Here is a 12,440-nt window from a genome sequence, read left to right as displayed (position 1 = left end):
AAACAAAAAAAAAGGGGGGAGGAGAGGAATATTGTATCTTAACAAGGAAAATAACTTCCCTCTTCTCTAAGCATCCTTCCCTCTACTTTTGCCATCTCAAACAAGCCAAGACAGTGGCAGGTGTTTTTCAAGTTCTATTTTTAAAGCAGAGAGCAAATTTCATGTCACAAAAGTAATAAAAACAAACAGGAAGTTTGTGGTCCAGAAAGTCAGCTCTGGATTACGATTTTCTAAATATACGACAAAGGATGAAAGTATTCTGGAGCGAAATCAGATCCCACAACTTGCATTGGAAAAACAGCAAATAGCACTCAAAATGCAACACATTTATAAAGATAGCTACATATCCAGAAAAATCTGCTGAGGGAACAGCACATGCTGTAAGCTATTCTTACTAGCCAACAAACCCAAACCAAGTGTAGAACCCAGTATGTTCAGCACAAGTTTATTTATCCAGCAGGATATTCAAAGCGAGAATACAGCAGATGTGATCTTCCCCTTCCCACTGAAGGATTTAAGGGATATACCAATCCCACAGACGGTACGTTTTTCTTACCCTTAGTGATCACATTCAGTTTGATCCAATAAAAAGTCAATTGGATTAGTCTGATTTACCACTGATGGTCACCTGCTCATAAATGGCCAGACTGTACACTTCAGACATTAAAACATGTCAGCAGGTCACAGAGATATGATAGCAAATTACTGAGAGGGAGAAACTACTTATGCAGCCTGTCTGTGAAAGCTCCAAATGCCTTGCTGGACTGCAAACAGTGCTAAAACTCAGCTGAGATGAACACCATCTTGCAAAAGTCTTCCAACTGCCTACTAGCATATAAAAAGCTGGAGCACATCTATGAAGACAGGCTGAGAGTAGGGGTTGTTCAGTCTGGAGAAAGCTCCGTGGAAACCTTCTAGCAGCCTTCAAGTACCTAAAGGGGACCTACAAGAAAGCTGGAGAGAGAGATTTTTTACAAAGGCATGTAGTGATAGGACAAGGAAGAATGGCCTTAAACTGAAGAGGTTTATATTAGGTGTTAGGAAGAAATTCTTTACTGTGAGGGTGTGAGGCACAGGTTGCCCAGAGAAGCTGTGGACTCGCCATCCCTGAAAGTGTTCAAGGCCAAGTTGGACGGGGCTTTAAGGAACCTGGTCTAGTAGAAGATGTCCTTGCTCATGGCAGTGGGGTTGGAGCTAGATGATCTTTAAGGTTCCTTTGAACCCAAACCATTCTAGGATTCTATGAAAACTGACATTTCTGCATCCTGGTGTTAACAGAGTTCTCTCATTTAAGAGTTCCTAGAGCTTTATATAGCAAGAAAATACTTTCATCACATGCACTCCCTTAAAGCTGTAATTTTGCTCATGCCATACTGATCAGATTACATAATGTTAAGCCAAGTGAGAACCTCAAACTTGCTCTCTCAAATAGAATCATGGAAAATAGCTAGCTGTCCACTGTAAGCCACAATGGCAGTAACTGCAAGGAGCTGGGAAAGCATTTTAAAATCCTCTGGTGGTTTAAGAGGTGACTAGCAAGTAATAGAGCACATAAAACATTAATGAAACTAATGCTCAATACCACATGGAAGGTAATCCTCCTCATCAGTGTGCATCATAAGATTATTTAAAAAAAAAAAAAAAGTAGCAAGAGAGAATCGCAAATATGATTCAACATTTGGGCAAATAAGTCCTCCAAGAAGAAGAACTAACGCAGTCCTGTAGTTCAAACACCAATAGCCTTCCGCTTTCTGTTCCAATGTTTCCTACCACCTCAGTAACACACCTCATTGCTACTGCTATCCCATAAAATCCAGCTCTTCCCTGCCACAGCATTAATCTCCAACCACCCCTCTCCAGCAATCAGTGAAGAACAGAGGACAAGTGCTGTGGCTGGTTCAGAGCTACACTTCTGCAGGCTGACTAACACAGACCAAGTATCACAAATGACTCTTGGGTTCACAGCTGTGATCCTTCCTTTAGCACTTATTTCGACAGGTCACCCTTTGCTGCTGAGAGATCCTACAGGGAAGAACGAGGAATACAGAACAGCAAAGGGTCAGTAAGAGCTACAGGTAAACACACAGCATGTCCACAAACTTTGTTTGCTCTGGCAACAAGGCCAAAAAGACCTTTAAAAAGCAATGTCTAGCTGACATAATAATATTATAGGCTATTTATTAACCTATCTTCTAAGCTTTTTTTTTTTAATTTTAGAAACACCAGTGTACCTGGTTGGGTACTCAAAACAACAAGAATGGAAGTTACCAGGGAAATTATCTCCCTTATTATTTAGTATTCGAAGATCTCATACAATAACACAGAATCTCCAGATCTTAGAGTGAATGGATGAAGTTACATAATTTCCTCCGTACAGGACGCTAGATAACAAAGACAAAAGGAATCAAAATCCCACAAATTTTATGAGCAAACCTATGACAAGAACCTAGCAATCACCAAAACTTTTCCCAACATTCCTCCCCCCATGAATGAATGTATTCACTCTCAATACAATAAAATAATAAAGCAAAATCTATGTGTTGAATTTGAAGACAAATATCCTAGGTCATATAGAGCAAATAAGAGAAAAACCATTAGATTGTAAATGCAGATACTTCAGAAAAGTTACAGTCATACAGGACATTTGAAGCCCTCAGACTTTTTATTTCAAGGTTTGAGGCAGCAGGAAAAAAGATACTTATTTTTTCCCTTTCTTGCCCTTACAGGCTTGTTGGCCTGTTGAACACTCCTCTCTCCACAAACAGCTAACTTGCAAGAGAACTCCGAATTTCAGTAATAAAGTGATAATCTTATTACTGAATTAAGACAGATGATAGCACTCACTTGAGCCAGCATCTGAAAATGAAGGGAAAAGAACAAATCCCACAAGCTATACCCAAACAGGTGTCCTCGAGTTCCCACTTTGTTAGCTGGAATAACAACTCTGAGGAACAGCTGCCTACCCACGAGACCAGTCTCTTCTCAACATTGACAGCTGCAATAATGGAAGTGCAGAATGGTAGAATAAAAGCATTGACCATGTTTCTTAATTTTATGGGCTTTCTAGGGATGGACATAAGAAGAAAATAAAGGTATTACAAAATTTCTCCTCTTTGCCCATATTCAGTCTCAGTTCAGTTGTTATGAAAACATGTGCACATACCACACCTGTATGAAAAACCAATTACAAGTTTGGTGACGTTTGTTGTAAGGAAGCAAAAACCCATAACTCACAACTAGCTGAGTAGGATCGAGATATTTGTATTTACTACAGGAAACTGAGAGGATCAAACCATGGGAGAACTCTTGTAGAGCAATATGCCCACAACTAGCCATGCTGCTTACTATTGCCTCCATTGCTACCATAATCAAGCAACCCACATTTAGGCTAAAGTTCTTTTGAGATTTTAATCTACAAAACTACGAATGAACCAAATTGCTACTGCCTCCCACCCACTAGCTGGCGTAAATCCAGCTAGCAGGCTTCCTGCAGTTTTCCCACGCCTGATTGTTTTCCAGCATGTAGACAAAGTATAGATCATGCAGAAAACCAACAAGTGAAAACTTTTTTTTTTTTAAGTGAAAAGGGTAAGAACTGGAGAACACCAGCTCTTGACTCCCCTCTTTCATAATAGAGGCAATACTTTGACAAACTGGAGTACAGTAAAAGAACATGAAGAAAGCAGTGCTCTACACATGCTCTGCTCTGTTCAGCAGATGGGGGAGAGGAGGGAGGACATCTAGACAGATGGTCTAGAATTTGCATTTTGTAATTCAAAATTGAAAGCACTTCTCAGCCTACAACATAATGCGTTCATTTCAGCAGAACCTCAGAAATAATACAAGAGGGCACCTCTCCCACTGCCCAGTGCAACTTCAGGACAAATCCCAATTGAGTTTAAGGGTATAAAGTGGGCACTCCAGAAGAAATCAAACTCCCATAAATCTTCAAGTACCAGCATCATCTCTCAAGTCCTTTCTCAAAATGGAGTCCAGAATGAAGAATTATATTTGTCTACTAAAAACTCCAGCTGAGAAAAGTCTCCCAGTAAAGAGGGCCAGTGCTCTTGCAGTAGTTTCAACAGTTGAAGACTGGCACCAGTCAGTTATGCCTACTTTGCCCTAGACATACAAGATACTTCTGACCCCTGAATTGGAACGTACTACTTGAGTTCCAGAGATGTAACCATGAGGACCCGTATCTCCTGCGTGTTGCACCCTAGGAAATCCTTGCTTCTAGATCAAGCATCTCAGCCTAAACTCAGTGCCCACACTTGAAAGAGACTGTGGGGAGTCTGCAATGAAAAATTGAATGGAGTAGGAGTTGGGGTGCAGACAACACAGCGGCTCCTGATTTTTCAGGGGAAAAAACAGGCTCGCTGAATCACAACAGCAAATACTGTTAATTACACTAATGAGCTGTGCCTAGAGTAAAGTTGGGAAAGGAAGAGCAAAGAGCAGTTATGTACTTTTATGACAGAACACACTGAACCCAGTAACAGAGATTATCTCCTCTGCCCACTTTTAGTATGGCTAATTAAGTCATACAGATAAGACAAAGGGATTCAAAAGAAGTATGTTACGCTTTTCCTGCTTCTTTTTAAAAAATGCAGAATTTAAAAGAAAAAATTAAGACTGAAAGCTCCTCAGAATAATTTTTGTTATTTTCACCTCCTATGAGTTGACACAGGAGCTGCTACTGCCATAGAGACAACCACATATGGAGCAACAGAAGAAAGAGCACTTTTAGACTATTGCCATACAGTTGCTGACTCTCAACTGGTCATGTCAGACTGCTGAGCTTATATCTTTGCATCACATGGAAATCAATATTCCTTAGCTTTCCAGAAACAAAGTTGAAAGCATGATTTAAACTGATCTATACCTACTCACTCACAGAGGGTAAGGTAGTTGAGGTGGTCACTTCTATTAACAGCTCCTGCTATCAACCTGATGACATGAGGGTTGGTGTCTGGTTTTTGTTTCGAAGCACAGACAGAAAGTATGACTTCAGCAATACACAGGAATTTAGCAGTTGAAGATACAGCTTTGCAAATTCTGAAGGACTTAACTGTTGGCACAATAGTAGTCCAATTGCTGTTACAAAGTAGCTTTGTTGCTTTGAGCTCCTAAAGTTACATTATTCGTTGCCTCTAAGATTAATGCACTTTTACCACAGAAATGATCTTAGCTTTTGTAAAGTAATATAAAGAGCAGCTGCTTGACACATCATTAAATAAACAAGTTCCCTCCATTTTTATATTGCAGATAATCCTGTTTTCAAAAAATCTGAGAAATCAAGGAGATTACAGGACATCTGCATTCTCACTCATTTACATTAGATGCCAAGAAGCCATAAGAATGTTTTGATTTGGTTCCTGAGTTATCTTTTAGGTCTGGTATGGAAGAATAAAATACCTAAGATCTGAAAAGTAACTGGGTAGTAAGAAACCCCTTAAGTATTTTTATGTGGTAGAAGATGCAGAAGTTTGGGAGAAGTGACAGTTATCTAAAGCTGTGTAACAAATTTTGAGTGACACTCAAGTTAGTTTGGCAAGATGTATCTTTAAAACCATGCAGCTCTCATTCCAGAATCTCTGCAATATCCTATTTGAAATGGAGAGAAACTCATCTTCAGGAAATTAAATTTATTTTTTAAAAGTGTGTGTACGCGCATATCTTCCTAAGTCCTGGACTAGTCTTTTCCACTCTCCCTCCCCTCAGAGGCAAAATTTTGTGGTACATCTTTCCAACATTACTAACTCATTCCCCATGCACTATGCTGCAAGTGCACATGAAGAGCTTACCGATGAAATGAGTACATGAAAATGATCATCACCTTGCAATACATCCCTCCCATTTCCCAAAATATAAATTGCAGTTTTACTCCAGATTGTAACCATCTCCTTACATGAAATGTCTTTTTGTTTGGATGATAGGCAAGGACACTGTAATTTTTGAATAAATATTTAAGAACATCAGGAAGGGAGCAGGGTTCCCCCCCGCCTCCTGCCTTTTTCTGCCTGGAAGGGAAAACAAAAAAAGGGACGGGAGCAGTAAGGAAAACAGTTTAATGGAAGATGTAAAGTTAATGTCAGCAAGGAGTAACCACTGTAACAATAATAATAAAAGCTCTCAAGAATGTCAAGGGTGCCCAAGGGACAAGGTGGGAAAGCAATGCAAGGAATACAGAAAAGGTCCTGTGGGAACCATTGTTTGTACACCCAACACTAAAGCATAGCTGCACGACAACTTTCTACCTACAGCATTGCTATATTTTGCTAGAAGATAGAAACAAAATTATTTTCCAACAGCCTACAAAGCTAAAAATTTGAGTACGGCAAAATGTGCAATTAATTATTATAGCCTATATACCAAGGGAGCAGCATTTTAATATGAGCACTTTATCATTTGATAGAGGTCAATACTGGCATTCACAGAAGAAACACTTTTTTTAGTGACTAAATCAAAACACCTGTCATGTCATGATCAAGTGTATACTTCATATGAATGACCTTTGATCTGATTACCTAAGTCCCTCGATTTCTGGAAATACAACTTGCCAATCCATCCTCACACTGCACATCTTAGACTGCATCCTCCTTCGTACTCAGGGTAGGTTAATTTCTCTTGATCTTTTGTACCATAACTCCTCTGCACTACCCAAAACCCAACACTTATAGAGTTGACGCATGACTCTGCTCCTTGACAGCAGGCAGAACAAAATTTTCCATCCCAAACAGATATAACAAGTAATCTAGAACTCACCACCAAAGACCCTATACTTTCTCAAAATACCATCTATCAATGTCCCTGCAACCCAGGAGCAAGAACTCGATAATGAAAATGGCAACAAGTGTTTTCCATTATGGAAAGCAGCCACCACATCAGCTCCAAGCTAGGAAATAGCTTGTTGATAAGACTGTATGGTAATCAGCCAAAGAAGTTGTTTTGAAAGTAAAGCACGTAACCTTGATCCACAATGCATTTTGTGGCATTCACACAAGGGTCTTACAAGCAGGTTAAGCAGGCAGGCTTTTAAAGCAGTTAAGATATGCCTAGAGTAATCTAGTGGTTTGCAGGGCTAAAACAACAGGAACAATATCTATTCTTGCTCAAATAACAATTCAAAATGTGACCATAAAAAAAAAAAAAAAAAGAACATGACAGGGAAATTTTGAATGGAGGGCAGGGTACACACAGTTATAGCAATAGAGGAACAGTAGGAGAGGTGACTGATGGCAGGATAACCACTTCGCTTAAGAACATATCCCAAACAACCAAAAATGCATTTAGTTCCAACAGTTTTAAGTTACTGCTTATCTACACATGACAGACAAAACGTATGTACTTCATTACTAAAGCTGTGGCCTCAGGAATTACACTTCAAGAAGGAACCTGTAAAGGACCCACATGAAATATCACTATCAACTAACTCCTTTTTCTACAGCCCATCTACTGAGCAACACAAGGTACAACAGTCACAGCTGGAGTTTTGAAAATTCCTGAACTCTCTTTTTGTTTCATCTGTCCTATATTTTAGAAACTGATTTTGACTGAATGTGCAACAGGGACCAGGGAAGCTAAGAAATAACATCACGAAAAAACACACACAGCGAAACAGGAGAACTTCAAAGGCATATTAGAGACTGTCTAAACTTATCCTTAATGCAACATTTAACCACGTCAGCAATTAACATCATAGACAAAATAAGTACTTGTTAAATATTAAGTATCCATGCCCTTTCAGATAGCGAGAAAGGGCTCATGGAAGTGGCCTAAGGCATCCGACAGCAAAGATGCCTTAAGGAAAAATACCACGGTATTCAGGTATTCTTTATAACTCATAACAGATTAATAAAAAGAGGTCAATTAAAACCTCTCCTTTTAATCTAGCACAAATAACCTTTAAATAATACTTATGTAAAAAAGATACGTTTTAAACTGTTCTCAAAGGAACATTACCAACATAAGTAACCTTTCTTCAAATTTCACTGTATTACTAATTTGAGTATGGAAGAGCAGATCTTTTATCACCCATCATCATATTTTAGCACATGTTTGACAGTGAAGAGAGATCTGTCAGCCTCACTATGATCTAGGCACTAGGGCAGGATTTAAGCAATTAAAGTATGTTAGAAGCAAGTACACTGTATAACCATAATTTAAGGGGGTTTTATCTCCATTTTGAACGCTTTACTTCACATGACCCAGCCTTGAGCATTTAGAGGCTTACACCACACAGAGCTTTAGGTGGCCCCCAAAAACCTATCAACAGTATGACATTAAACCTTGATACCCTTATCTTATCTCCAAGTTCTTTACACTGGCAAATACAATTAAGGCAACTCAGCAACCGGCAACTTCAATTACCTGGAATAACATAATTACAAGTGAGTTTAAGGGCCAGAAAAAGGCAATTGTGCCACATGCACTAGTTCCGTGTCCTGCTCATCAGAGGCTGACAGCCTCTGGATCACAGCATGCAGTCTTTGTCAGATCAAAGTTCTTGCACACTATTCAGCAACAAGCAGCTGTTTTGAGTAAGCACATAATAGCTACAGAAGAGATGCAGCAGTTTTTCAGTCACTTACACTGTCTCCACAAACGCCATAACTTAACCCCCTTCTCTCCATGACTGATGCAGGGAATTGGCCAGGGTGAGAAAATAAATCAGTCACTGGAGGACAGCTCATATTTATCCTCCCAGCTCTCGCTCGCCAGAAGGCTAAATTCACACTGGGAAAGAAAACATGGAGCCACAGCTACATGTGGCAGCTGGAGGACACCAGGCTAGCGCTCAGAAGTTGATGCACGTTGGGAAGACACGAGGATGTCGGAGAGAGGAGGAACAGCAGTACGGGAAGGACCTATTTTAAGGGATCTCCCTCTCCCCAGTCCCGCTCCCTCGCCGGCGAGCAAGGTACCTACCTGTGCCGGTGCTCGTCGTGCCCCTGCCCGTGGATGAGGAAGCCGCCGAGGTTCTTGCCCCCTTTGCTGGTGTCCACGTGGGGAATGAGCACATCCTCTAAGCCCAGGTCAAAGCGCTTGTGCTTCGAGGAGTCGGGGAGGAAGAAGAACGCCCCGAAGCACAGGGTGATGAAGGCACTAAGAATAAGGAGCAGGATAAATTTTTCGGAGAGTCTCAAGGTAGCCCTGTGGTGCGGGAAGGCGGAGGCCCCCAGGTTGAGCGGGGGCAGCCTCCGCCCGGAGAGCGGCAGCAGGGCGGGAGTGGTCATCCTTGCGCTAGCGACCACCCGGCGGGGCACGGCTCATCCCCTCAGCCCCCGGGGAGGGCGGCCCCGGCCCGGCTCGGGGGCTGCGGGCGGCTGCACCATCCTCCACGCCGAGGGAAGGGAGGGCAGGGGGGAGGCCGGGCCGCCCCGACGGCCCCCGCGGGGGCTCGGGCCGAGGCGCGGCCGCCCCAGTACCTGAGCGCCTCCCTCCCTCCCTCCCTCCCTCCCTGGCCGCGGGGCCGGCCGGGCCCGAGCGGGCGACTCCGGTCAGCGGCACTGCCCGCGCTCCGCGACCGCGGGGCTGCGGGACGAGCGGCAGCGGGCGGTCGGGGGCCCGGCCTGGCACGCGGCGTCGCTTCGCCCGCGTCCTCTTGCCCGGGCCGGGCGGAGGCGCATCCCCTTGGCCGCGCCGGGGTCCCGCTGCGAAGACCGCCGGGAGCGGCCGCCGCGCCCGTCCCGCTCCGGACCCTCTGCCCGCCCCTCACTGCGCCTGCGCGGCGGCGGCGGGCGGCGCACGCGCGCGGGGCGCGGGCGGAGCCCCGGGAGGGGCGGGGCCGGGGGCGGGGAGGGGGCGGGGCCTCAGCGCGGCCCCCACGGGATGCGGCGCCGGTACCGGAGGGCGGGGCGGGGGGCCCGGGAAACACCGCCCGAACACGGAGCTGCGGGAGAGGGTCCAGTGGGGGGCCACGAGGGTGCTGGGGGGACTGGAGCGTCTCTCCTACGGGGAGAGACTGCAGGAGCCGGGCCTATTTAGTCCAGAGAAGACTCAGAGGGGATCTCATCAATGCATATAAATATCTTAAAGGCCGGTGCCACGGGGATGGTGCCAGACTCTTTTCAGTGGTGCCCAGCGACAGGACAAGGAATAATGGCCATAAACTAAAATGCAAGAAGTTTCACCTGAACATGAGGAAGAACTTCTTTACGTTGAGGGTGGCACAGCACTGGAACAGGCTGCCCAGGGAGGTTGTGGAGTCTCCCTCTCTGGAGACATTCAAAACCCACCTGCATGCGTTCCTGTGCTATTATTTGCATCCAGTAACCTGCTCTAGGTGACCCTGCCTTGGAAGGGGGGTTGGGCTAGGTGATCTCCAGAGGTCCCTTCCAACCCTAAGGATGCTATGATTCTGTGATTTGCCCCAGCACAGGGCCTCATAGTCACCCTGGGCACTCTGTGAGACAAGGCCCTGAGTAGGAGTGACATTTTCTGTGGTACATCCTGAGGGAGCTGCACAGAGACCTGAGGGGAGCACAGGTAAGACAGACTTGAAGGCATCAGGCTTTGCACCCCAAGGTGAGCTTGTTCTGGTTTACTTTAGGGGCTGAGCACACTGCCCAGGGCAGCTGTCCTGGGGCAACCGAGGGTCCACCACAGATAGTCATAGAATCATAGAGTGGTTTCAGTTGGAAACGACCTTAAAGATCATCTATTTCTAACCCCTCTGCCATGGGCAGGGACACCTTCCGCTAGACTCCAGGTTGCTCAGAGTCCTATCCAACCTGGCCTTGAACACTTCCAGGGTGTTCTCTCTCACAACTTCTCTGGCACAAATAGTGCCAGGTCTCGTGGCTTCAAGTCTTGGAGCCATCCTGCTCCCTGAGCCACTTCAAACCTAACCTGTGGGAATGTTCAGGCAGAAGTGTGTTGAGAAGGGATGCAGATAAAGTGACAGACAGAAAGCATACCTGAATTGCCCTTTACAAATATTAAACATAGCTGTTTTACCCTGGTCAGCCATGGTTTGCTGCCTGCATTCCCCCACAAGGCAGGGCTCCCCATTCAGTACAGGGTTTAATAAAAAAGCAAAAGGAAAAGTGAAGAAAAGGCATGGACAGGGTAGCTGCAGGAATCAGATTCAGAGGAGTTCACATAACAAAAGCAGGTCCGTAAGTCTGGGAGACAAGTTACACCTGAAGCTCTTTTCAAAGTAGGGTGTTTTCCACGTTTTAAAGATTTTACAACATCACTGGAGACTCGGGTACTCTTAGATTATGGAGAGCAGAGTGTGCTCAGCAAACCTGGCAGACAAGTCTGAATCACAGCCAAGGAAGCATAAAGGCAGGAGAGAGAACAGGTCAGTTCAACGTGCTGAAGTGAAGCCAGCTAGGCTGGAGAGGACTTCTGAGGTGTAAGGCAGCATCCCTATACTGGGGTAGGAGTGACAAGATGAAAACTGAACTGAAGCAGTAAGCAGCAGCTCCCAGCAGGAAACCTTCCTCCTCAGAGAAGCTCCAGAAGGGTGAGGAATCCCATCTGCAGGTGTAAATACACAAAGAAAGTGGGAGAGAAAGCACTGAGGCATGTGTCCTGCAGGTAGACAGAGCAGGCACAGAGCCAAGAGTGGCTTCCACTACCCAAATGCTTCCAATGCCCATGAGTGGTGCCCTTGATCCCAGTCACAGCAGCTGCTGGTATCTGAGCAATGCAGACTTGATAACAGTAATACCAGGCATTTAGGTCTGGCTTATGCTTTCCTTTAAGTGTTTACAATCTTTGGGAAATTCAGAGTGTGGTGTACTATGGAAATTAAGCCCTCAAGAAAGGTTATTTTTGGAGGATTCCAGGGAAGGAAAGCAGCTGAGCTAACAAAAAATACTCTGATGGTCAATCTAGTGGCACAGATGTGGGTGCGTCAAAAAAAATCCCGATTAATGAGCCAGTCAAGTTAGCTGAAGTTAACTGATCAAGGTAAAGGAGACCTAGGCAAAATTAACTCTTCTACTCTGATCACTCCTTATGTTCTCACAACCAAGCTATGAATTGCACCTTGCTGAATCTTCTCATCTTTCATAACATATCAGAGATAGTGGCCTTTCTCATCTGTCCACCCAGCTAAACTCTTCCATCAACTTATATTTTGCTTCCTCTTCTCTGTTTTTTTACAAAGAGGATCCATGACAGTGCCATGCAGCAGACAGATGGACCCTGCTCACTAGTCTTGCACTACGAAGCGCTCCAGCCAGTACAGTAACTAAACCAAACATTTAATTTGTTACTACAGGATGAACATGCTTCAACTGGTCTGTTGGCCATTTCAGCTGCCTTCTAGTTTTGATCTGGTAAAGTAAAGTATCTTCAAATATGTTCATGTCTTCACTTGTTAAATTGCTTTTACACACAGTCTGGAAAACAAAGATCAGTCCGTGAAGACTTTTGTTCTTCAGTCTCTTTGCCCTTTGTTTCACTCTCCTCTGCCAACACTT

General features: G+C 44.3%; 1 protein-coding gene across 1 annotated transcript in view; it reads right to left on the bottom strand.

Annotated features, from left to right (window-relative positions):
* The window catches only part of MAN1A2 (mannosidase alpha class 1A member 2), a 134,291-nt gene extending 124,582 nt beyond the window's left edge, over positions 1 to 9,709 (bottom strand). Inside the window, exon 1 of the mRNA XM_051780282.1 lies at positions 8,932 to 9,709. Coding sequence (XP_051636242.1) covers positions 8,932 to 9,239 — 308 coding nt within the window. The 5' untranslated portion in view covers positions 9,240 to 9,709. The remainder of the gene's footprint in view (positions 1 to 8,931) is intronic.
* Between the last annotated feature and the right edge of the window lie 2,731 nt (positions 9,710 to 12,440).

The sequence above is a fragment of the Manacus candei genome, unplaced genomic scaffold (genome assembly GCF_025592945.1).
Source record: "Manacus candei isolate 608988 ecotype Guabito, Panama unplaced genomic scaffold, ASM2559294v1 h1tg000014l, whole genome shotgun sequence".
Taxonomy (NCBI): Eukaryota; Metazoa; Chordata; class Aves; order Passeriformes; family Pipridae; genus Manacus; species Manacus candei.
This window is presented reverse-complemented; position numbering and strand designations above follow the sequence as displayed.